We start from the raw sequence: 27,919 nt of genomic DNA, 5'->3' as shown, positions 1-27,919 counted from the left end.
TGACTATTGCATGCACCTACACCCTTTTTTAGTTCACTTTATTGTCCAATGTTCAAATTCCCATCCTACCCCTGAAACATGAATTCATCCAACTTGAGATTGACCCCTGCTCTTAGACTGTTGGGCAGCAGTTTGACTGTATGGAGATGACAAATCTTGACTGGAACATATTCATTGGTTAATAAATTACTTCTCAATAGGAAACTATAAGGACTTTGGACAGGGAAAATAAAACTTATATAAATCCTGCAACAATCTTTATTTGCACAAGTGACCTTGACTTTCTCAGCAGATCTTAAGTAGAATTGTTGTGTATGTTTAGGCATGTTCTTAAATCATGGCTAGCAATCAGGAATAGTGTACCAGTTTGTTTTGTTTTTTTTTTTTTGCTTGAATATTTGAGCTTTTTTTTTTTTTACATTTTTGTTATTGTGGAAACTTACTTCTGTTGATGACTGAATATTTTGACAGTTTCTTATGGGACCAAGTCATTGCTTATGCAAGCAACAAGGAAAGCTCAATTTTAGAGCAATCAATGTTGACTGGTAAATTAGCTATTAGACCTAATGTAAAATTCCACCTGTATATTTCCACTGCCCCTTGTGGAGATGGAGCACTGTTCTCACCAAGGTAAGTAGTGTAATTTCTAATTAAGTCTTACTATTTCTGGATGCATTGTAACTTTATTCAATCCTCTATATTAAATATGGCATCTTGAATAATGTTTGTTAATTTACTTATGTTCTTATTGTGTTACAATAAGTTGTTATTGTTAAGATACTTTTAAAACTGTATAGAATACTTCCTTTTTTCTTTAAATTTAATCTTAGCATTTGTATTCCACAAAAGCAATTAAATAGAAAAACTCTCTTATGTTAATCACCAGTACCTAACGTTTTGATATTTTCGCACTAACATCTTATAGTTACCATAGAATTGAACTCAGCGCAGGCTGGATGCCTTGTGTAGACAGCCAAAAATTAAATAGACCCCCAGCGGACAACAGTTTTGTCTGCATCAAATCTGGCAAATTATGCAGGCTCTAACTGGGTCTGCATATTGATATGAAACACTGCTTTCATCCTTTATCTTGTGACTCGAAGACAACACCTTACTATTAATTTGAACTTGTAGACTTCACATCTTTTATTTATAAAAATTAGCTAACCTTCTGATAGTTGACATCCTTCCACCTTAACTTCCAGATGGTTTATTTCAGGGGTATTAGTTACAACTCTTAGAGTGTCTAAGCAGTCTTGTACCTGCCAAACATATTTCTAAGCCATAGGCTGACACAGTCCACCCGTTCCTTCTTATTCTCTAAACATCCAGTTTTGATTTTTCCTAATGCTTCACATCTGTATCTGCACAATCAGTGGTATAAATGTAGAGCAATCCTCTTCCCTATCCTGGTAGTGGCTGATGGCAATGTGAGCAACTTTAATATGTCTGCTTAATGTATTACTAAAACTTGAGTTTTAGGGTTAGGGTTATTCATCATGCATGCAACAGATCCTTTGGAAATTTGCTTGTTTTTTGTTTTTTTGGTCTCTTAACGTTCTCAGATCACCTGATTCATATTTTGTTGAGAACAGAGGACATTCTAATCCTATCTACTCATTTCATACCTCTGGTTAAGATCTTGTTTATCCATTTCAAAATACAGTACAGAATTTGTTGCATGGAAGTGCAAAATTTATGACTTGTTGTTTGCTGTGTCTTACTTGTAGTGTGCTAACACATACATTCGTTGACTAGGATTGTTAGAACTTTCTAGATACAACATATACTAACAATACGTGATACACATTACCTCTTTCATTCATCTACTCAATTCAATGTTCTGCCTCTGGCTTATCAATTTTTCATATCTCAAACCATTCAATTTTTTTTTCATATTTAATATTGAAGTGTTACATATTTATTATATTTTTTTTCTATTTAAATCTAGACTTTTGCAGTGTAAATATTATTATAAAATTAGCAATATTACATCATATAAATTCTTTCTGTTGAATTATGAAAACATGTATTTTTGTAAACATTTTTAGGGATGTGAAATCCAATAATTCACCATTAACAGATGGTTCCATACATCGTCCAGTTTACACAAACAATGCACATGGTGTGCTGAGGACCAAGATGGAGGGAGGTAACTTCTGTTAATGTTATAAAATACTGATTTTTAATAAGTGACACATTTTTTAATTTTATCTGTAGTGACTTGAACAATAGAGAAAAAAATATTTTCTATTAATAATAAATAAAATGAATGACTTTTCCACAGTGCAACAAAACTAATAAATCAGTGTTATGAATAAAATGTTTTAATAGTAATTTGTAATATGTTTGGAGTTACTGATATCATGGTAGCATCACATGACTCACTCATATCAGTATTGTCTTATTATAGTCTATTGAAGAGGGTTATTATAGTCTATTAAAGAGGGTTTACTACTAGTGCAACTCTTATCCCAGGTGAAGGAACTATACCAATTGAAGCCAGTTATAAAGAGCAGGCATGGGATGGACTCATCACTGGGGAAAGACTTCGTACAATGTCCTGCAGTGACAAAATCTGCCGGTGGAATGTTCTGGGTATGCAGGGAGCCCTTCTGGGACACTTTCTGGACCCGGTCTATCTCAGCTCCATCACACTGGGTAACTTGCTCTTCATTTCATTTGATTATTTCTTTTCTATTTGGTATATAGAACAGATGGTCAGTTGCTAGTTCACATAGAACATGGATCAAGTCTTCTAATGTATTCTGTGTAAAATCTGTATTGTTTCTTATTATTTTCTACTCTTTTTGTGTATAATTTCCTAGTTCTGTAAAGCAATTGCTGAAAATATTAATCTAATTAACTGACTGCATTTCTATGTGCATTTATTGCCTAAAAGGATTTTTTAGTCTATTTTTTATACAACCTTTTAATACAATCTCTGACCTAACAAATCCTCATTAGAAAGTCATTTGAATAGCCTGGTATAAAACATGTACCTTTTTATAACACATCCTTTTAAGATTGTCCAGAAAGGCATTGCTAAAATAGTTCTTATTTACCTTCAAGGTTGTTTAATCATTGTTGCAGTTTATATCCCCTCTTTTTTAACAATATATTGAAACAAAGCAACATAGGTTTCTTTTACACTTATATTAGCCATTTTATAACTTGCTTTAACAAGAAAAAATGTTTGATTCAGTTTGAACAAAAACTCTAGAATTATGTAGTCTTTTGTGTGTATGTGTTAATAGGAAGTTATTGTTTCAAATCCTTTCTTTCAAAAGCCCTGGTCAGAAACCCTGCTGTTGTGTTTGATGCATTTATGTCACCATACAGGTCAAGAACATGTCTTCCTACCTGCATTGTGACATAGGTGCATAATGCATGACAGCTGGGTTTCTGTCCAGGGCTTTTGCAAGAGAAGATTTGAGTTTCTCAACCCTCACTCGTATGGAGTTTGATGATGATGATACTTGTTTATGTCAAATGCATCTTATTTATGAACAATATTTAAAACTCTTTGTTTCTTACTCTAGGTTACTTGTATGATCATAGTCACTTGTGTAGAGCAGTTTGTTGTCGTCTTGATCGTGGAGATTCATCCCTTAATGAACAGTTACCCCAACCCTACCACCTGAACCACCCAGTTCTGGGTCGAGTAACAGCATGTGATCCTCCACGTGAAACCCAAAAGACTAAGTCTTATAGTGTGAATTGGAGGCTTGGAGAAGACAGGCCTGAAATCTTAGATGGCAGTCTTGGAATTTGTTACTCTGCGTAAGTTCATCACTTTTTACTTTAGCCAAGGTTTTTGCCTTAGTGTCTTATGACTGCATACTCCATTTATTGTAAATGAGGCATAATTGAATAGGTGTCCAAAATTGCCTTTCCACAAGGGGGCTAAAACAATATTTGGCTACTTTTCTCATTTTTACTAGTATCAGTTAGATTTGTATTTACTTTTGTCTTTATCTTGACTAAAATCTAAATAATTGTGAACGAGATAAAAGAACATACTTTTCCTAACACCATTGATTACCCATTATTGCTATAGACATTATGGAAATGAAGTAATGGGATATTCAATAAAGAAGTTTAACACAAATAATTTAAATTATCAGTAACATTCAGGTTTAGAGTTGGTCTCTGCAAAAAATGTGTCAAGTCAAAGTTGAAGAGGGCTGGAGTCTCTTGGTTCTTTTGATTGCTTTCTCTACATTACTTTAAATATTAGTCATGTCCTATCATTTATCCATCCAAATTTTTTCTGTGCCTTTTCATAGTTGTGTGTGTGTTAGGGGTGCACTGGATAGTAGCTCTGGCTCATGATGAATATCTGACCATTTTTCTGCTTTGACTGAATATCACTGCAGGATAGTTTGCGAGATATTAAAAAGTGCACCTTCTATTAATATGTAAAGTGGATAGTAGCTCTGGCTCATGATGAATATCTGACCATTTTTCTGCTTTGACTGAATATCACTGCAGGATAGTTTGCGAGATATTAAAAAGTGCACCTTCTATTAATATGTAAAGTGGACATGGTTCCATTATTGTCTGTTATGAAATGTATTAACATTTATTTTAAAAAAAAAATGTGTTTTAAATATAAAATATGCACCTAACATCTTTTGTTACAAAGAAAAATAGAAATGAAACATTACAATTATAAATGTGAATTACATACATAGCAGCAATGGCTGGCACATTTGTTTAACTTTTTTTGTCCTGACCTTTGAACAGATTAGTTAACATGCTATATTCCTTAACTACATCACTCTGACCAGATGTTTGTGGGTATAACTCCAGAGGTAGAGATGAAAACTCCCACCCCTTTATTTGTTTAGTCCATCACATTGAGATCATGAGGGAACTGAGTTTCTTTACTTGGAGAAATTTCTTAATTAGGGAGTTCAAACAACTCCTCTACACAACTAACCAGGTAATGAGTATGCTTACTTGGAGAAATCTCAATTAGGGGGCTGGACTACAAGCCACACCTCTACATGGATACTGAGTATGCTTACTTGGAAGCAAATCTCAATTAGGAGGCTGGACTGTAAAACACACACCTAAACAAGGGACCTTTTGCTACACAAACCATGGCCTTAAAAAAAACATGAGCCTTAAATACATGAACCCATATAACCCACTATACAACCGAGGTTGCACTTTACCTTTGAGAACTTTACATTAGTAACATATACATGTATATATTAGTTTGTAATATCTGTTAATAAATGCTTGTCAACTTTAATTCATCATTTAGGGATGGAATTGAAAACAAAAAGCTGAAAAAAAGTAAAATAAAAATATAACATAGATTTGCAAAATGCTCAGAATATAACTAATCAGCTATTTACTATACATTTCTAACAATATCTGGCTACAGCTGGATATCTTATTCTACTATCTGGTCATATCCGGCTCTGGCTGGAAATAAAAAAAGTGCTATCCAGTGCGTCCCTAGTGTGTGCTAAACCATGGTTCTTCTTTTAGATATAATAGTTTTTTATTTTGAGGCTTTTTGATCCTTTTTAGCACATATTAATTTTTATGTATTTTTCCTTGCTTCTATTTCATTTATTCAACTATTGTACAGACTAGAGCAAAAGATGTTCTCAAGACTATCCAAGAAGAATATGTTTGACAAGTACAAAAGAGCCTGTGCTGCCCACAGAAGATCAGAGCTCCCCAGTGGAAGCACATACTATGCCACCAAAAGAATGAACCAGTCCTTCCTTCAGGCTAAAGAAGCTATGTTTAAACAGTTCAGAGCTACAGGCTGCGGAAAGTGGATCAGTAAGCCTCAAGAGGAAGAGATGTTTTCTTAATGTTTGTTGAATGGTTGGAAAAGAAAGAGAAGTTGAATTGAAAGACAGAAATGACTTGTAATTGTTGTGCTCTATATCGTGAACCAAATTCTTATGAATAGTTCTGGATTGTCTCAAAGTATGTAATTGGTGTTACTTTGAGCACTGGACTAAATTCTATTGAAGACTATAGCTTGTACCTCATGCTTATAAGGAATGCTAGTTTGTCAAATGTAATTCAATCTTTCTTTTCCATCTACTCAACAAAGATTAAAAAATCACTCACCTTGGAGTCTTTAAAGGATACTGTAGCAGTTTGAATTTTTATGAGAAGCTCATTTGCTCTGCAACACCACATTAATTGAAGACATTTTCAAAGTTCTGACGTGGTTTAATTACTAAATGAAGCGATAAGTTCATGCCTTAGCAATTTAATTACTAAATTTAATGTATAGTTACTGAAGTCAGAATGAAAAAAAATGACCACTATTTTTGTCATTTTTTATATTTCTATATTTAGAAAATGTACCACATCTTTAATTTGTAACTAAGTTATAAAGTTTGCACATTTATAGTTAATAAAAGTATTTTATATCTTTGCCAAGTACAATTTTGACAGTAGATAAGGGTTTCTATAGGACCATTTAAAATCTCAATCACGTACTTGGATAGAAACCCTTTAAATTTCTTTATTTAATTAAGGACAAGTAAAAAAAATTAATGACTTTTTAAATTGTAATTTGACTTTGTTTTTCTAGTTGTGTTTTTTGTTTAACTTGTGCTTTTTTTTTTTTTTACAAAGCATATATCAACTCACTCTTGTCTGTCCGTGTCTAACTATAAGAGGTGGACAGTCTTGACTAAATTCTTTGTACATTACTAAGTCAAGAAAAATATGACGGAAAAAAACAACAACCTTCAAACATCATTTTTGACAACAGGTTTTTATTCTAAAAGTATAACTTTATTCCACTCATGTATGATTAACGAAATTTAATTTTCAAACACAGAAACTTCAACCAGAATTTTTTTTTTCTTTTTTTTTAAACCTAAATTAGTTTAGAGGGCAAAGTATGTATAGACTTCTGATTGTTAGGTTAATTATACGACGCACACTCTAACTCATGGCCTGAAAATAAATAAACTGAACCTGCCCCATGTACTGAAAGGTCTTGAAGTTGACCTTTTTTTTTTCTTTGTCTGTACTGGATTAATGAAAGTTGACAACACTTTTCAAATAAAAAAAAACATTTATTTTGAGACAGCTACAACTTATTGCTATTTTATTTGTCTTAATGTTAAACATGGTGTAAATATTAAATTTCATACAAAGTTTAGTATTTGATTTACTTGTAAAAATAATCTGGCACAGCAGGTTCTTCCCAACTGTAAATTCACTACACATACTGTTTGATATGTTTCTGGTGGAACACACGATTCATAAAGTGTGCAGCTTCTGTCCTTTATAACTGTTTCATTGGACTATTGTATTTTGTTTTTTGTATTCAAATGTAAAACTAGAAAGAAATGTTGTGTGTCTCTAACTATGGCAGCAAGCTCTATCCTAATATTATCCTGAGGCTGTGAATGTTTTCTTACTTCAAGATCAAGATAAACAATTTCAACTTTATGTTCGGTGTTGTAAACACAATTATTTTCTTGATTAAAAAATATGTTTATTGTCCATAAATTGCACTTTTTCTTTTCCCATGTAATCTGATTGTAAAAAAAAAAATATAATAAAATAATCACAGAAATAAAACAAAAATAGTCTTTCCTTAATTATTTCAATGTTGTGCTACCTTTTACAATGTCCTGAGTTATTGTAATGCAGCTTGTCCTGAGTGGAAAGTTAGGAACATCTCATTGGTTAACTATAAACACACATACACACACACACATATATATATATATATATATATATATTGTTGGCCTCCTTCAGTCATAGAATGACAATGGTTCATCTCGAAAAATTTTTGGTGGAACCCTATATATATTTCTGCACTTCTACAATAATTTGTATCTCTGTTCTCATAGATCTAAAGTATTCTACAGCTTACATTTATTCTAATGTCGGAGGAACATTTCCAATAGTTTTGATACTACTGTAAAAGCTATAAATTTCCACACAAAAATTTTTTTCTTTCCCATAAATATTTACAATTATATATGAGAAATTACTTCATGGGGACTAAGGGGCGTGCTTCCAATCGTTGGTGGGCATCTCAGGAGCCAGTTGTTCTTTTTTTTTGGTTCAAAAATTAATTAAACTACTTTTAAGGGAGGTTATAATGATGTTTATACCAAATCTATTAGACTTTTTTATGCCTATTACTCCCCTTTGATTCAAATAATTTACTGCAACTCCCTTCTCCCAAACACACACACATAAAAAAAATAATTCATACAAATCTGAGCAAATCTCATATCATTAGCATAGCACAGCAAAGCATATATGTAGATTAGATTGAAAAGAAAACAAGCAATATATATGTATAAAAACAAGTAATATGTATATGTATAAAAACAAGCTATATATATGTATAAAAAAACAACGAACATATAGGCCTGTGTATTAATAAGAAGCAATATATATGTATTTTAAAAAAGCAATATATATATAAACAAGCAATGGTATCCGCTGTCATGGGGAGACTGTGTGAAATCTGTGAGAGTAACATCAGCTTCCAAGTAAAATTAAACCTGTTTTCTTCTCTAGTAGTCTCTGTACTCCAATATGGTTGTGAAAGTTGGACACTGAACTCTGAGGCTGAAAGAAGAATTCAAGTCTTTTGAGAGTAAATGCTACAGAACAAATGTTGGGTGTCTGATTCAAGGAAAAGAAGACACACGAGTTTGTATTACTTTTTACTGTTACAAGTAAACGCTCTGGCTGGCAAAAAGGAGAAACTCCTCAATACTGTGAAGAGCTGAGTTGGTTTGATTATATTGTAGGACATGACTCACTGTCTAAAGTCGTCCTTCTAGGTATAGTAGAGAAGGCACGAGCATCCTTCTAAGAACAGCTGCTGACCAGACAAACTGTCACATTACAGCACCCATACGACGAAAGTCAAGGGACAAGGGACAGATGATATAATAAAAAAAAAAACTTAGCTTATATTGAGCGAAGGGAGAGCACCTTTCAATCTCTCAATATTGCGAGGTTTATCCCCCTTTTAAAGATAAAACAAAATTAATTAATTACAACTATGTGATTAATTATGTTTTTTTTTCATTTATTTTTTATTGATTCGTGAGTTATCATTGACAATGAATACTTCATCCGAAAATGGGAAGTGGAGAAAAAAGTGTTAGAGTATCCTCCCAGACAGGTGGATTGAGTTACTATAAGCTTTGTAAAAAAAAAAAAAAAAAGATTGGTCTGTACAGCGTAGCTGTTAGAGCTTCTTATTTATTCTCTGAAATGTATTGATTCATTCATTTTGGTATCTTTTGTTTTAAATAAGCACATTATTGATGTGATTAACGTTTAGGTCTTTTTACTATAGTATTTAATTTTCATAGAGGAAAAAAAGTAAAATGAACAGCATATTACATTGTTGGTGAAATATATTTCAAGACGCCTTATTTTGTAACTGGTAAAAAAAAAGGGGGTGGGTAGGTTAATATTTTTTTATTTTTTTTTTGTCTTCTCTTTAATTTGTAATTATGCACCATTTGATACCCATCTTTCACATCGACACTCACAGCTTTATGTTGTACTAATCATGTAATTATTTGTTTATTCAATCAAAAATTCGTGTATGTAGATTTTTTTTTCATTTTAAATTAAATTAATTTTCAAATTAGCTTATCATTTTGTCGAATAAACAAACAGTCATGGCCACTCAGTGTGGCTGACTTGAAGAGGGGGGGGGATTCACAGTCCTCTTTTCGTAGTGCATGCGCTAAGAAAAGTAGTACAAAAAATATTTATTTGATTTATTTTTGGTTTCTTCTTTAATTACAGTGGCATTTAGTAGAGATTAAAATTTTAATATTGTGTTTCATTAACTGTACATGTATCTGACTCTTAAACCATTCCTCAACAATAGATCTATATCAATGCTAAAATAAAGCTAAATTATTTTTTTTGTCAAAACTAGCACGCGGAGGAATATCAAGGGGAAAAAATGCAGTCAGGTTTCCCCTTCTACACTTTTTTCCCTCCCTTTGAGCCTATGTTATGTTTTGTCGGCTTACATCTAAAGTTCGGTGGTAGTTAAATTTACTGTAGCATTCGTGCGGCTCTATGGGATACTTGTGTTTCTTTAACCTGACTTAGATCTATTTGTTTGTGTCTATAATGACGGAATTATATCGCATGATTTCTTGGACTGTTTTTCTTCGAGTGTGATCTCCCAAAGAAACAGAAAGGGATGGATCAGTGTACCGTTACCTGCGTCCTCGTCTGTGTTACATGGATAGTATCCCTCTCTAACGGTACGTACGGCCATACTTGTTGTTTACTATCGCTACTGGCTCTACTGCACTAGGTTTGGGGGGGGGGGGGGGGACAATCACAATCATTCACAATGCGTTGTTTTTATCTCGGTACCACACATTCAGATTGTTTCAGACCTTATTAGTTTAATAAAACTTTCAAGTCTCTATGTCTGGATCTTGTTGTCGTCTATCAACATTTCAACTGTAATGAAATTAAGCGAGACTAACGGTTTTGAAGTGGACAAGACCGAACTTCAAAAGACTTGCCGACGGCCATTTTGGCTGATGGAGAAGGCTGTTAACACAGTTAAGCATGACCGTTAAGCCTCATTAAATGCCAGTATTGACTTCCACCAGATAGTCTAGGAGCGATGCGTTTAATTAAATGGACAACTATTTGGGTGTCAAATTTCAAAATAAAGTATCGGTGTCTGAGTGTGTATGTAAACATTGGTAGTGGAATGTGTGACATCTTAAAATGAGGTCACACGATTTGTGACCTTGTTCTTTAAATCTAGATTTATAGTATTCTATACTTCATTAAAAATAAAATTGCCCTCGCCTTAGCCTCAAATTTTTAATAAAACAATGAAGTGTGTAGACTTAAAAATGTTAACGAGCTGAATGCTTCCATCTTCATCATTATAGATCTAGTCAATGTCAGAAGTAGAGTCTGTGTCAGAAGTAGACTAGCTCTCTTGATGTGTATTTAAATGGCATTCTACATATAGTGTCAGTTTTTATAGAAAAAGGTGGGGAAAAAAACATCATCATCAAATTGAATGTTACATCTGCCTTCTTGAATTTCTGAATCTTTATCAATGATTGTTTGTTGGACACAACAGCACTTTGGGCACAACAGCACAAATTGCCACAATCCAGACAAACAGGGCTAATCATTGCCAGATAATGACTTGTAGGCCTACAGCCCATTTCAGATTTCACTTTTGTGACTTTTGTCAGTTTGGTGATATACCAAGTTTGTGAAGTAGTAAGAGAGTTTTCCTAAGTCACAGTTTCATTGTAGCTATGATATACATTTAGATTTTTAAAATGTTGAGCTTTATAGCACTTGATAGATTATTTGTAATGCATAACAGTTTTAGGTTGGTGCTTTCTTGTTAAACAATGATAGACTTTCTTGTTTATGACTGAAAAAAAATAACTTAGGAAAAAAAAAAGAGCATAGCCTTTAATTAGTTGACTTTTTTTTCTCATTAAAAAAACAGTTTACTGATATGGTTTCTTTACTAACAGTTATAGCATTGGCTATAAGCTCTATTACTAGCAATATTCAGTGCTGCTGAAATGAATGAATGGGGCATACAATAAAGAAATAATTGCTTTGAACATAACCAGAACTTTATTTCTTATACTATTTTACATTTACAGCTATTTTTGTAAACAATTTCCTACATTTATGCTTTTTGTTTTTAAGCATCAGTCTTAACTGTCATAGATTTGGAATAAGAATAGTGTCTGGCATAATATATATATATATTATATTATATTATTATATTATATTATATTATATTATATTATATTATATTATATTATATTATATTATATTATATTATATTATATTATATTATATTATATTATATTATATTATATTATATTCGGGTGTGTTGTATGGTCTTACTCTATCCAAAGATTCACTCTAACCACATACTACTTCAAACTTGTGTTTTAAAAATGCTAACAAAGTTTCTCACATTGCACCAATATTGAGATGTATGGCCTTGAACTCTCCACTCTAACTTAGGTGTACAACTTTTTGTCAAATTTCTTAATTTTTTTTTACTTTCTGAAAACTAAATTTTTAGTCAATATTTGTTGAAAATATAATTTGAACTATTATTATTATTATTATTGTTAATTCATTTGTTCATAATAAAGGTCAGGGGTCAGATATTCACCATTCCTCATTAGTTAAAAGTTGTCTCTCTTTTGTAATTATTTTACTCTCAAGATTAAAAAAAAAAATTTTTTGTCCTTTTCTAAGTGTTACTCTAGCCAAATGGTCAGATGCCAAAGTGATAAGAGTAGTATGGTAGCCAATGGTCTAGTGTCTTAGTGATAAAGAGTAGTATGCTAGTCAATGGTCAAGTATCACAGTGATAAAGAGTAGTATGGTAGCAAATGGCCGTGTCACCATGATGGAGAGTAGTATGGTAGCCAATGGTCTGATGTCACAGTAGTAGGAGTAGTATGGTAGTCAATGGTTAGATGTCACAGTAATATGAGTAGTATAGTAGCCAATGGTCAGATGTCACAGTAATAAGAGTAGTATGGTAGTGAGTAGTCAATGGTCAGATGTCACAGTAATAAGAGTGGTATGGTAGTCCATGGTCAGATGTCACAGTAATAAGAGTAGTATAGTAGCCAATGGTCAAGTTTCAATGTACAGGCTCTGCAAAGACTTTTAAAAAAAAAAAATATATTATGATAACTTGATGGCTAGCACTTAAGATGGACGTTTTTATATATTCTATAAAATGGGAAAGAAAGTGGGAACATAGCCAATGGTCAGGTATCACAGTGATAAGAGCATTATGGTAGCCAATGGTCAAGTGTCACAGTGATAAAGAGTAGTATGGTAGCCAATGGTCATGTGTCACAGTGATGGAGAGTAGTATGGTAGTCAATGGTCAGAAGTAACAAGAGTAGTATGGTAGTCAATAGTCAGATGTCACAGTAATAAGAATAGTATAGTAGCCAATGGTCAAGTTTCAATGTACAGGCTCTTCAAAGACTTTTAAAATATTTTTTTTTATTATTATAACTTGATGGCTAGCACTTAAGATGGACGTTTTAAAACATTCTATAAAAATGAGGAAGAAAGCGGGAGCATGGACAAAGTTTTTACTTTCCAAATAGAATCTAGAACTCTAGATATCCCTCTGCCCCTTCTTTGAGCTGATCTGCTTCGGATTCTGTCCAGCTTCCGTCACTGATAGCAACACCGAATAGAAATGATTCTATCCCATTGTGTATGACGTTATTTCAACATACACAACACAGTAATATAAATTGTTATTGCAGTACAGCTTCATACTTGTGTTTATGGAAGCGCTGCAGTTACACGCATTGTTGTAGACTGCTGACAACTAGACAGGCAAGCGGCCAGGTTTCATTGTCTTGTTTGTGTACTTGTATCAGAGGTAATAAACTTGCCAGGTAGTCTAATCAAACCCACCCAACAGTAAAGGCCTGCCAGTATTTGCACAAGTCAGGTGTCACTGATTACTACTGTCACACGCCATTCGCCATCTCACTGACTGGAACAAGAAGAAACGAAAGATGTCTCAGTTCATGTTGATTTAAAGTTGAAAACAAAAAGGCGGTTAAAGGCTGTTTTGGGTTGAAATTTAAAAAAAATGTTTCAGAAAAGAAGAACATTTAAAATAACTGATTAGATTTGTTACCACCAGTTTTTATATGTTAAAAAAACAAAGTCTTGACCTTGGTTAACTCCCTGCCCTCAATGTTATCTCCCTTATCTATGAACACAAAAAAAAGGCGGGGGAACTCTCCCCTCCCCTCCTTCTTCATCTAACCTAGTGATAGTTGACATTTTAATTACCTGCCCCACTTAAGCCAAACAACAGCAGATCTCTGGCCGCCCCCCTCCGTCATTTCACCCGAGCAATCTTGATTCTTGCGCTACTGGATGTGAACATATGCGTGTCTCGTACAATGCGTGGCTTGATACCGTTGTGTGTGTACACACTTCACACAGGTCAACAAAATAGCACCTTTGTAAACAAAATAGCACCATGATGCCTGTAGGGCTGCATGTTAATTAATAACAGATTGCACAGCTAGCTAGATTGGGCTCACAATCGCACATTGTCCTTTGCTCACACATATCAGCAACACATTTTGTGCGTGGTCATTTAAAGTTTTAAATTGCTTTATGCTTTGATGAATATAATAATTAAACGTCGGATATGATTTTTAAGTTTATTGTAGTTGAAATAAAACATGAGGCATGTTATACGTGTATTTTGCTTATAAACAGTATATTATAGTATAGTAATCATCGGACGCACTATTTATTTATGTATGAAATGTTTTTAATGGGGTTTGTTGGACTAGTCCGTTTCGTTTCTTTGATATTGGGCTAAAGTCGCTTTTTTATTTATTTATTTTATGAGTATTTTACCCAAGATCTGTGTTGTTTTTTTTAGGACTAGCTTATTTCATGTACCCGGCATTTTCCGATACACAATTTAATACACAAAGTAATTGTTGAAAAAAATTGTAATGATTTTAAACTTTAAATGATTACTTAAAAGGGTGTTACTCTAATCAATGTGAATATTATTTTGTTATGAATGTCACTGTTTATTTTGTGTCTGTTCTAGTTTCTTAAATTTTTCTTGAGTAAAGGGGTCGTTTTTCTCCTAATGGGTATACCTGATTTCTCCAAGCAGCCTTTGTAAAATATTGGTCCTAAATAATGCTATGTTTATAAACGAAAAATCGCATGGCTGCATTATGATGAATGTACGTGTTAGTTCAATATATTTTATATTACTAGGTAACTATAAATAACCACATAAATAGATGTAAGTTTAATTTTTTTTTCTATTAGATATAGTCATATAACAAATTTTTGTTTATATCCTAATTCTAAAAAGGAATAATAATAGAATTATAAAGTAAAAATAATCACTAAGTTTTTCTTTTAATAGTTTTGAAAGTCTAACAGAGTTTGTGTTTTTGCAGATGTACACAAGCTACACTATGAGTCAGTCCATCTCTTCTGACTATTTAGAAGTGAGAGTAAAAATGTAGGCTTCGATATTTTTAGCCTGAATTTAAGAAGTTACAATCTTCAAACAACTAATATATTGCCTCTTCCATAAAACTTTGTAGGCTACTTAAAAAATAGGCCTATTATTATAAAAAAATAATCAGTCATTATAGACATCATTCGCAATTTTATTCTTAGGTCTAGGCATTGAAAAGTAAATCTATTAATAAACTAAAATCGATCTAAGTCTAAGTACTAACTTTTTAAATAAGTCATTATAAGTAGAAGTATTATAATGAATATTGTATAGATCTAGATTGACTATATTATAGATAGATCTATAGATCTCTAGTTTAGTAGATTAAGTATAGAGTATAGTAAACGTATTACAGTATTATTAGATCTAAGTCTTATGTCTATCTTTATATCTAATTAAAAATTCTAATAATCTAATAATTAAAAAACTTTAGTCTTTATTAATATCTAGACTTTTTTCTTATAAAAACTGACTATAGGCATAGCATAGGCTAGACTCGGCAATCTAGTCTCAAGATAGAATCTATACTATTACTAGATCTATTCGATTTTTATATATAGATCTAGACTAGAATTATAGATCTAAATATACTAATGGATAGATGATATGAGGTGTTAGCTAATAGCGTTGCTCAAGAAACAAACCTGGGTTTTTCTAAACTCTAATACTTGGTATGTAATAGTAAAACAGCACCTACCTAAATAAATCGTAACTAGCAATCAAAAACCTATATTTATTGTAGTATATATAGGTCTGTGGTTGTATTTTATATAGCCTTCGTAACTTCTTCTATAGAGAAATGACTTTTTGTAATTTCTTTTACTGAAAATTGGGCTATTCGCGTCTGACACATATATAATTTTGATGTTCAGCAACAAACCCCATTAGAATCGTCAAAATTGTGCAGTTCTTTCCAATACAGTAATACTATTAATAGTTTGTGTATGTCTGATGAGTTACTTACAACCAGTTGTTAATTGTGATGAAGCCACCACTATACCACTGTCTTTGTGACGCGATGTTTAATTAGTTAATTTGTCGCTTGTTTATTTAAGTCTAGGGGAAATTTTATTAATTTATCACGCTCACATATAAGATTTTGTACAGGCACACCGCAACTAACAGTAAGAACAGACCAATATTATAAGTTTATAGATAAAAATTATTTAATAAATGAAAGTTTACATAAGATAAATGATCAAATAAAATTATAATCAAGAAATGAAATGAAGGTGCTAATATCTAACATAACTGCTCATCATGGATTGCTAATTGGTGAGTGATTGGAAGAGAAGAGTGTTCCTATGTCTGGCTACTTATATTGTTAGCTGCTAGCCCGTGAGTCGTCTTCTGGCGGTCGAAGGACTGGCACTCTCAGCTGTGAGGCCGCTGCCTGTTTAGCAGTAGAGAGGGTTGGTGCTTCAGACTAAGTTGTAGTGGGATGGACCTCTCAGCTGTGGTTTCTAGCTTGTAGATGGCCGTGTGCTGTCTTTAAAATTGCCCCTTGATCGTAAATAATTCTTCAAATGTAAAACTCACGACAAATTCACGACTAGCTTTATATTACAGATAGGTCTACTTGTGTACCACGTCAGACGTAACTATCTTGACAAAAAAAAATGTTGATTAATAATGTCGGATAGACAGGCCTATAAAACAGTTGTTGCCATTTTTTGTAAAGCTAGAGCATTTTTGCTTTATTTAAAATTAAAATGAAACTTATTAACCTTGAGATTCTAACCACTTATTTTTAAGATAAGTAGTTTCTTCTCTCTCTCTCCCCCCCCCCCCCCCCCATCTAGTCTAGTTCCATCATCTCGGATACCTGATTGTGCATTGTCTCGTTGAGATCTATACAACTTCTCAGATACTGTTTATCTAGTCAAGTTTATCTAAAAACAAAATATACAAAGAAACATACTATATAGTATTGTCCATAAGTAGGTCACACGTGTTCTATCAAATTTCAAAGATTGGTCCAATAGAACACAAAGGTGCCTTAATATTTTGTCTCTGTTTCGATACTGTTTTGTTACCGTTGGGCTCATTTTGGAGTGTGGTATTAACCAAGGAAATACAATTATGGTCCAAGGGACACATCCGACCCTTGACGCGGTGCTGTCCAGTCTAACGGCCTACGATGTTTGATGAAGTCCTAGTGGCTCTGTTCTATTGGACTAAACGAAGTGATGTATGTCGTACATTAAAATGCCCCCCCCCCCCCCAGTATTAAAAAAAGATTGGGCACAAGTGTCTAAACCGGCGTCACTGACAATATGAAATGTTTAAATAACACCTCTACCTGCTTGCATTACAAGTCATCAAATCACTCGTGGTCTAACAACTCTCTAGGCCCACTGAAGACATTAGTCAATGCTTCTTACACTATATAGAATTCAATGTATCATATTGTGTACAGCAATAGATGCCAAATATATAAAGAGTCACATTTGTTATGCAGCACCAGACAAGCGCAACCAGATCCAAACAACATTCACTGTGGCGTGACAACAAAGGGACGTATTCTTGTGTCTTCATCAGACATATCTAAGCAAACCCCTTTGGCTGCAGATACCCCGACTTAATATATTCAACGTCTCACCGCCTCGCGATCCTTTTATTGCTTACCATTTGCATTTTCTGCCTTTGATAACATAGAAAAATTATACAGAGTTATAGAAACGCGTTATTCTCTATCGCGTTATTTTGGTAAACTGAGCGCCTAGCTTTGTAGATGTTCATAAAGAATCAAGGCAAAGTCTCTAAAGACTTTCCCGTACAAAAAGATGCACCTACCACATGAGCTTGAAGATTACAGATCTTATCATCATATTGCCTGTTAATGTTCACACAATTGTACAGTGATGTGTAATGTATATAAAGGGACAACCAGGAACATCATGGATTCCTTTTGAGACCTCGATCAGATAGATAGTAAGGAAAGGATTGGGGAAAGGTTCTTCATAGATAAGAACGAATATTGCATCGATACGATTCTGAATTGACCAAACAATAAAATTCTTGTTGCAAGTCAGAGGGCGTGGTGGATGAGGGCTTCCGAACCGAAGGATTTATAGCTCAAATCACTGTGAGGCCAATATTTTGAACATCGGACTATTTACTGCCCCCCCCCCCCCCAGCATGCAGCCAGATTTCAATGTGTACTTTGACATTGGAGAAGCAAGGAGCAGTTATCGTTGTGCTAGCCGCAGGACACTGCGTCTTACATAGAAGCTTAATTTCTTTGCATCATCTGCCCTCATAGATCGCAAGGTCTGAAAGGGTTAAGGTTATTTTTTTCCTCTACTAGTCAGAGGTCAGTACAAATGGAAACCTGCCACACATTCTATTATTACGTAAGCTGTCGTGTTCTTCTCTATGAAACGTTTTTGTTTTCTTTGACGACGGCTCTTTTTTTTTTTTAAGTGTCAGTTTTTTGTTTGTTTCGTTTCCTCAGTGGAAGCCTACACCTAAAGAATGTGTACACTAATGGCACTATTTGACCTTTGTGATCCTAAGTAACAACTGTTGCCACAGCCTACCTTGTAAAGGTCACACCACACAGTCTAAAGATATGCACTCCTGAGTTTACTTAAGAGAACCAGGTTTTTTCACCTTGTGAATTAAAAAAAAAAAACTTCTAATAAATAAATATCAGGCTGCATTCTAATTTTAACCAAGTGTCGGACTTAGGACTATTTCGTTTTGTCTTTGCTTTGTAAATATGATTATATGATATCAAATATCTACTATGTATGGGGAATATACATGCATTGGTTATCGAATATTAAGCTTTCATATGCAGTAGGAATCATTAGTTCTGCGTTTTTATATGTTGTGCACTTTAACCCCAAGGATTACATGTTTGTGAAAAGAGTCAGAGTATGAGGCCTATGTTGTGAAAACATAAGAGTATTAAGCCTAGTATGAGGCCTATGTTGTGAAAAGAGAGTCTGTATTAGGCACAGAATGTGTAACGTCTGCACACAAAAAGTAGATCGAGAAACAAGCCTGAATAAAGTATTTTCAGAACTTCAATGGAAAGTCTTGATAGAGCCAATAAAGAATGAATAGAGAAGCTTGATGTACTGTTGGATTGTATTGGAAGAGGCTGAGATGATCTTCACGTTCTAACCGATATGTTCCTTCACCAATATATTTAAGTACCGGAGAGATCAATAACTGACTGTTTTTTTCTAATTGATGTTTATAAAACTTTTGTCAAGACAGTAACACGAGTTAGCCATTAACACCTGTGATGGCAATGTCTTCGCGGACTAGTTTACGACCTACATATTTTGTCGCATCTGACGCAGACAAAGCGTTGTTATCCGGGGTCTATTTAATTATTATTTTTTTCGTTGTTCTTGGTGTATAAAGACTAGTCCAGACAATATTAATTACACAGGGCCGGCCCTAATAATTGCGGGGCCCAATGCGAAACTACAGGATAAATTGCTTCAATAGAATTATGGGCACTGCAATTCAATTTATCATGTTGTCACCTTCAGCATTTCCAGATGTGAAGTTTTCCACAGATTTATCATACTGCCTTTTCCTTAGACATTTGGCTGGAAAGATTGCAACATCCATGCAATTCCTTTGCACAAGAGTCTGAACAAACCCATCAACTCTGTTTCCTTAGCCAAGTCATCAAGTTGTTGTACGAATCCATTGCTCAAATCTATTGTTTCACCTTGCAGTTCTTTACTCACTTATTGACTTGGATTGGCATATTACATATTGAATGACTCCTCAATATTTTGTAATTTCCAGAAACTACTGGAAAATCAGGAGTCCGCGGGAACCCTGTGTAAGTTATAAAGGTTTAATTTAATAATTTACACCTAGAATTAGCGCGGGGCCTATGAAAGTGCGGGGCCCACTGCGGCCGCATAGGTTGCGGTGGCCCAAGGTCGTCCCTGAACTTACCGATTTAATTTGTTTCAATTTTCACGAATTAAAAATAAAGCAATTAAAATTTATATATTTTTTTTTTACAAAACTTATATCAACTCACTCTGTCTGATACAAGTTTTGTACACGTGATTTCTCCCACACCCATTCTCGGATCAAGTGGAAACTTTACACAATTATTTGCTGTACGCCTACCTAATAAAAAAACAATAAAAAAAAAACGAATCAATCTAACATTAACTAATTATAGTTCATAATTTAATTTGGTATGGAAAAAGTGACAGAAATGCAACTTCCTGAGAGCTGTGACTATCTGTGGAGCTATTTTCCTTTTTACATATTCTGCACGTTATTTCTCCCACTTCCCATTCTCGGATTAAGTTACAATTTTGCATAATTATTCACAGTCGATGACAATACATGAATCAATAACAAAAATTAATAAATTTATTAATCAGTTAGTGGTAATTAATTAATTTGGTTTTATACAGTAAAATGGGAGCTTATTCCTGCATTATTGAGATAAAGGGCAGTGATTTTCAATGATTTTATGATTCTTCCCCTTAGATAAGCTTTGTTTGAAAAAAAACATTTTTTTACATTATAATTAAGCTTCATCAACTAGCTAGACAGTTTATCTGCTCCATAAGTCCACACTTAACTTAATGGCAGAAATAAGACGAAACAAAAGAGTATTTTGATGTTCTTGTCAGCCGTGATGGGTTCCCCTCTTCCCTTGCGTTGTTTCTTCACGTACGACGTTCTGAGAGAACGGTTTCTTGATTGAACGGTGTATTTGGAAACTGTCCTGGACGTCTGTAGCTCTCGTCAAGTGAAAGATAAAGGGAGAGGGAAAGATGGAAAGCTCAGAATAAATACGTGATGTTCATCTGTTACATAGGTTTGGTAATATAGGATCATTGTGTACGTCTGTCCCCATATCCATGGACTCAATGCTTCTACTTGTGCCACATTTCTCCTTCAAAAGTTGCAGGCTTGTTCAGTGCACGAACCAGAGGCTTGGAACTTGGCCCCCATTGCACTCAGACAAACAACACGCTTCACTCTAAGAAGATCATTAAAACCTATCTGTTCAAAACTTGTTTACATTAGTTTGTCATTTTAACTCTTGTGTTTTTTGTTTTGTTTTGTTATTGAACCTACATTATGTTTGCTATTACCGTTATATAGATTAAATTATTATTTTTTTCATTATTATTATCCTAAAAAACTGAATAGAAAACACTAGAAGACCCTACAGACATGTTCAGTTATTCAGAACTATGCTCTGAGAATTTCAGAAAGTCTTTTAGCTGCTTGTCATTTACTATGAGAAACGAAATGAATACCAACTATCAAATACTCTAGAAATACAAGGTGTATCAAAAGAATTGTTTTTCTATGTCTTATTGGTTGTGAGAACCTCTGTGAATCTGTGTCTCTGATGTGTGCATTTCATTTGTGTCCGTCCTTGTCTTGCTATCATCTTCAGATTAACACACAATACCTAGACCAGAGAAAGGCAAGTTTTAGATTTGCATGCATGTGGTCTAAAGGGCAGATGATGTAAAGGTCATCTGATTCTGTGGCCTACGGTTTACGAGGGTGTCATGTGGCCAGTACAACGACCAACCGCCTTTACTGTTCCCCCATTAGAGCTGGGTGGACTCAGAGGCGCCCAAAGATCCCGAAATTAAAAATCCCAGTCTTCATCGGGATTCGAACCCGGGACCCCCGGCTCAGAAGTCAAGCGCTTTACCTCTCGGCCTCCGAACATACTCTATGAGTGCACAATATTATTTGCTTCATTTTTATTACTTTCTTATTCTTCTCTCTATTCAATTGTCCTTTTTTTTCTTTGGATGTTTCCTTTGTCCCATGCTCATGCACAGACGTTTTGATCATCTCTGGGATACCAAGCTGTAGAACAATGAAATTAAGAAAATAGAACACATCTACATGTTTATTCACAGACGTTTTGATCATCTCTGGGATACCAAGCTGTAGAACAATGAAATTAAGAAAATAGAACACATCTACATGTTCTCGCTCGGTAGAGGAACGAATGCATTTCACATTAATCTGTGCTGAAATACATCTTCTAACACCACCAAGGCATTGTGATCTTGTTGAATACTTTTCTTTCCTTGACCAAGGCAGACAAAAGGCTGTTGATTAAGGTTGTTAAAAGTTGTTTGAACCAAAACTTTGCAAATAAAATCATCGAGATGTACTTTGGAATCAATAAAAATAGACAGTTCAGTGTCATGCCATACAATACGGTACGCTAAGCTCTAGACATGAGCATTCGGCATAACATTATGCTGTTCATTTTCTGAGGCTGAAATAATGTAGTAGTAATATTTTGCTAAAAAATTCTGTTGTACTCCCAATAGGCTTAGTACTTTGTTGTTAGAATGAGTCGTATCAATATGTCTGGTCATTGCTATTTTTTTGTGTGTGTTTAACTGAGTCGCATAACGATTTCTTTAGTATTCCCTTTGGCTCACCAGTTGGCTACTTGTTGGTCCTAACCGTTCTGTGTCATGCTCCTGACCTTTGTCCATTCACACTATGCAGAGACCGTCTCTTTGTCTCATTTCGTCAAAAACCGGTGTCTTCCTATCGTTGCTGTCGCCCCTCTCCTCCCCTGCCCCCCCCCCCCACCCATCCTCTTCCCACCTGTTTGATGTGGCTATTGTGACTTGTACCAGAAACATAAAAGGCGACTGTGCTTTGTGTTGGAAGGGAAGTTCTCCCGTTTCCGTGGGATTGTGTGGCCTGGACACGTACATAATACCAGACTGTTGTCAAACGTGTCAAGAGAAAATGTTTTGTCAGCGATCGTTACGAAGCGTGCATGGGATGCAGAAGACCCTACACTGGAGTGTTGCAAAATTCCATCTAGCATACAGTATTATTAAACAGAGAACTGTTTCGCTTTTATTTTCAATCAAAGAATTAAGTCATGACCTATAAAAAATGCAGAATAGATCTAATGAGTCGTATACAAATTAGTTGTACTTATTGCTTGTTTAGTTTGTTGACGAGTGAACACATTGACGCAATAACTGATGCCTTCAACTTAATTAATGGCTTGGTTAGACTGGTCATAGTTGCTTCTTTCCCCTAGGAAAACCAGTGACTTGGCAGAATTTAGGCCATTGGTTAATATGCCTGACTAGATGCATAGTAGTAACGTCTGTATTATATAAGATTCTATCGTAGATGTGGGAAGATAGTCTTCTTCGGCTCTCGTAGTAAAGGCTGCTTTAGGTATTGCGCAACCTGTCTGTCCGTCCGTCTGTATCGTGTTTAAAATAGGTTCAACTGCAACTTTTGGTCTTCTGAAACCCTTGTGTTTTTTTTATTCAAAGGATAGGCCTATACCTGAGATTCGTAGGAATGAACTGTCTGTAGGCCTACACGTCATACACAGAAAACTTAGAAATGAACTGTCTGTAGGCCTACACGCCATAAACGGAACACGTAGGCATGAACTGTCCGTAGGTCTACACATTATACGCAGAAACGTATGAATGAACTGTCCGTAGGCCTACACAGAAGACGTAGGAATGGACTGTCCGTAGACCTACACTTTATATACATAAGACGTAGGAATGACCTGTCCGTAGGTCTACACTTCATACACAGAAGACGTAGGAATGACCTGTCCGTAGGTCTACACTTCATACACATAAGACGTAGGAATGACCTGTCCGTAGGTCTACACTTTATACACATAAGACGTAGGAATGACCTGTCCGTAGGTCTACACTTTATACACATTTAGACGTAGGAATGACCTGTCCGTAGGTCTGCACTTCATACACATAAGACGTAGGAATGAACTCTGCTTTCAATGTCATCATCTCTTCCTGTCATCAGTGCTATTCCACCATAGACTGGACTATATATTTGAAAGTGGATTTCTCTACAACATATGTCAGAGATGTCAGGTCGTGTCCTCTCTGTGCAGAGTTATTATATAGGATTGGAATATGGAATAGTTAGATTTATTCAGGGTTTAGTCTTACATTTACCATAGGATAAGGATTACATTAAAATTTTCAGTTTAGTTTTATTAGTTTTATCCTAAACACTTTTACTGCCATTTAAAAAACAAAATCCGTATCGATCTGTCCACCGTGTTGTAATTGTTTTTTCCCGTTTCTACCAAGCTTCTATCAACTCACTCTGTCTGACTGGTACACATTTTAAACACGTTATTCCCAGATCAAGTTAACACTTTGCACAATCATTCCTTGTTTCTAACAAAACATGAATCAGATTTTTCAAAACAATTAGTCAATTAAATAGTGGTAATTCATTAATTGTGTTTAATATCGAAAAATGGAAATAAATATTACATTATTTAGATGTATGGCTGTAAATGTGGAGTTCTTCCTCTTATTTAATCTTAGATGTTTTTAGAAGTATTTTTTTTATTTTGCTTGTTTCAATGCATTTACAATAGAAAAAGGACGTCCTCGTCCTATTTGAGCTGCCATTAATTGCTACCTTTCAGTGTGTTCACGTCTCAGCCTAGAAGACCATTTAGTGTCACTGGTGTGTGTTATCTTTACATTTTCGATGTAACATCTTTCTCGTTGGGGTTCTTGTGTCTTATTCAGTGACTGCTCCTCGGGTTTCCCCGAACAGTTTACCCTCTGTTTACGTTACCGTTTGTTTATGTTGCCAGAGCTTCAGAAATTAGAACTACATGGGAATTTTTTTTTTTTTTTTTTGGCTTAGCTGGGAGTGCTGTCACTTTGACACATTTTAAGCTGAATGTCTTTAAAAATATTCAAAAATTACAGTGGGTTATTTTATTTTATTTTTTTTGCTTTATTCGTTTGTAGTGATATCTACAGCTTCGCTGTCAAAATATTCATATTGTGTACCTGTCTGTTATGATGCTTAGAGTGGTAGGTGGCATTGAGACACGCATCACCGTCTCTGCCCTAGACCTTCATTCACATCATAATCTAGATATTCATTTTCATTATTAACTAGACATTCATTGACATCATTTAACTAGACATTCATTGACAATATTAACTAGACTTTCGATCAGATCATTCATTTGACATTCATTTACATCAGTGTTTTCCAAAACTTTTCCTTAAAAGAACACTTTGCTTTTTTTTTTTTTTTTTTTTAGAGAAGTGAATTCATGTGGTGGCCTACTAGTGAATTATTTCAGTAGTTCATGTGGTGGCCTACTAGTGAATTATTTCAGTAGTTCATGTGGTGGCCTACTAGTGAATTATTTCAGTAGTTCATGTGGTGGCCTACTAGTGAATTATTTCAGTAGTTCATGTGGTGGCCTACTAGTGAATTATTTCAGTAGTTCATGTGGTGGCCTACTAGTGAATTATTTCAGTAGTTCATGTGGTGGCCTACTAGTGAATTATTTCAGTAGTTCATGTGGTGGCCTACTAGTGAATTATTTCAGTAGTTCATGTGGTGGCCTACTAGTGAATTATTTCAGTAGTTCATGTGGTGGCCTACTAGTGAATTATTTCAGTAGTTCATGTGGTGGCCTACTAGTGAATTATTTCAGTAGTTCATGGGACACCTATTTAGGCCTCGCGGAACACTAGACACTGATTTACATCATTCACTAGACATTCATTCACATGCTTAACTAGACATTCATTCACATCATTAACTACACATTCATTCACATCATTAACTGGACCTTCATTCACATCATTAACTAGACCTTCATTCACACCATTAACTACACATTCATTCACATCATTAACTGGACCTTCATTCACATCATTAACTAGACCTTCATTCACATCATTAACTAGACCTTCATTCACACCATTAACTACACATTCATTCACATCATTAACTGGACCTTCATTCACATCATTAACTAGACCTTCATTCACATCATTAACTGGACCTTCATTAACATCATTAACTAGACCCTCATTCACACCATTAACTACACATTCATTCACATCATTAACTGGACCTTCATTCACATCATTAACTAGACCTTCATTCACATCATTAACTAGACCTTCATTCACACCATTAACTACACATTCATTCACATCATTAACTGGACCTTCATTCACATCATTAACTAGACCTTCATTCACATCATTAACTAGACCTTCATTCACATCATTAACTGGACCTTCATTCACATCATTATCTAGACCTTCATTCACATCATTAACTAGACCTTCATTCACATCATTAACTAGACCTTCATTCACATCATTATCTAGACCTTCATTCACATCATTAACTAGACCTTCATTCACATCATTAACTAGACCTTCATTCACATCATTAACTAGACCTTCATCCCCATCATTAACTAGACCTTCATTCACATCATTATCTAGACCTTCAATCACATCATTAACTAGACCTCCAATCACATCATTAACTAGACATTCATTCCCATCAGTAACCAGACCTTCATTCACATCATTATCTAGACCTTCATTCACATCATTATCTAGACCTTCATTCACATTATTAACTTGACATTCATTCACATCATTATCTACACCTTCTTTCACTTCTACTACCACAAGCCATAACAATGTCATTAGTCTAATTAGTTGAAATGTACTAACTCTTTAAAGACTTTCGGTTTCTCCTTGTATGTTGGTTATACCTGTCAAAGTAGATTGGAAAAAGATTACACATAGAAAGAGGAACTAGGAGATTAAGAACGAAAGGAGGGACAGAGAGGGAGAGATTTGTGACGTTCTAAAATACAGAGATACAAATGGAAGAAAGACAGGCATGAATTTTTTGTTTATTCCACAAATTAGGTCTTCGTGGGACAATCTAGGACTAAATGCAACAGAATGCCAGTGGTGCGTTGAAAACAAAGAGTATCACCCCTAGCTCTACAAAAGGAAAGTATGTCTGATACGTATTCTTGTCAGATACTCCGTGGATTTGCTCAGTTTCATTTGAAATGTTCTGTTATGCCGTTTAACGATTTTGATTTGTTTTGTTGTTCTGTGGGTTCACGTCATTTGCCCTAGGATGCAAACGAACAAATATCAAAATATTTATTTCAAATTCCCGCTATGAATGCGTATCATCGTATTAAGAAAGTATGACAAAAAATTTTGTCATAAAAACATCTAAAAACATTTTCATGAATTAAAAAAAATAAATTATTACAATAGAGCTAGAACAAAAGGAGCACGGACAACGAAATCGGGCGTGGGGGGGGGGGGGTAGAAGAAGAAAAGTACGTTATAAATGATACTGCTAAAGTGCAGTGTCTCTCAAACTGTGTGCCGCCGAAGATTTGCGGATGTGCCGCGGGAGTTTTCAGAACGCCACACGTGTAGTGTTACACAGTTCTGTCTACTATTAAATGTTTATTTTACGTTGCGATGACATCCCCACTTACAACGACCAGTAATAGTAGTGGAGCGCTCCATAGTGACGGAAAGGGGTGTTAGCTCTTCAGGTTATGGAATAGTCCAATATATATATATATTATTATAATGACTCAAATGTAGGCGCCTTAGCAGACGCACAGCAGTTCTTGAATTGGTAACAATAATAATAGCGATGTGTTTCATGTGAATTGTTTAGTTGTATGCTAATAATAACACATTATCAATAAGCGTTATTCATTGTTATCCATGGAGAAATACGTTAGCAAGAATGAAACTGCGAAAGTGTTAAATGAAAAGCAAGGAACCAAAACGAAGGTACAAAGTAGATTACATCGGATATGGTTTCATATCTTCTGGACCTGAAGATGTTCCATTGCCATTCTGTCTGATCTGCAATGCAACTCTGTCGAATGAGGCGCTTGTTCCAAGCAAATTGAAGAGACACTTGGAAACAAAACATCCAGCTGTAAAAGCGCAAACAAAGGAATACATCGAAAACATCAGGGCTCAACAAAATAAACAATCTAAGAAACTT

At 34.6% G+C, this 27,919-nt stretch overlaps 2 protein-coding genes across 2 annotated transcripts in view; both read left to right on the top strand.

Moving 5' to 3' along the window:
• Positions 1-7,105, top strand: part of LOC106054353 (double-stranded RNA-specific editase 1-like) — a 31,723-nt gene extending 24,618 nt beyond the window's left edge. Inside the window, exons 9-13 of the mRNA XM_013210172.2 lie at positions 472-630; positions 2,052-2,152; positions 2,479-2,661; positions 3,543-3,783; positions 5,609-7,105. Coding sequence (XP_013065626.2) covers positions 472-630; positions 2,052-2,152; positions 2,479-2,661; positions 3,543-3,783; positions 5,609-5,840 — 916 coding nt within the window. The 3' untranslated portion in view covers positions 5,841-7,105. The remainder of the gene's footprint in view (positions 1-471; positions 631-2,051; positions 2,153-2,478; positions 2,662-3,542; positions 3,784-5,608) is intronic.
• Positions 7,106-9,986: 2,881 nt separating this feature from the next.
• The window catches only part of LOC106054354 (low-density lipoprotein receptor-related protein 6-like), a 43,733-nt gene continuing 25,800 nt past the window's right edge, over positions 9,987-27,919 (top strand). The window contains exon 1 of the mRNA XM_013210173.2: positions 9,987-10,265. Within this exon, the coding sequence (XP_013065627.2) occupies positions 10,202-10,265 (64 nt within the window). The 5' untranslated portion in view covers positions 9,987-10,201. The remainder of the gene's footprint in view (positions 10,266-27,919) is intronic.

This window comes from Biomphalaria glabrata, chromosome 10, assembly GCF_947242115.1.
Source record: "Biomphalaria glabrata chromosome 10, xgBioGlab47.1, whole genome shotgun sequence".
NCBI classification, from domain to species: domain Eukaryota; kingdom Metazoa; phylum Mollusca; class Gastropoda; family Planorbidae; genus Biomphalaria; species Biomphalaria glabrata.
This window is presented reverse-complemented; position numbering and strand designations above follow the sequence as displayed.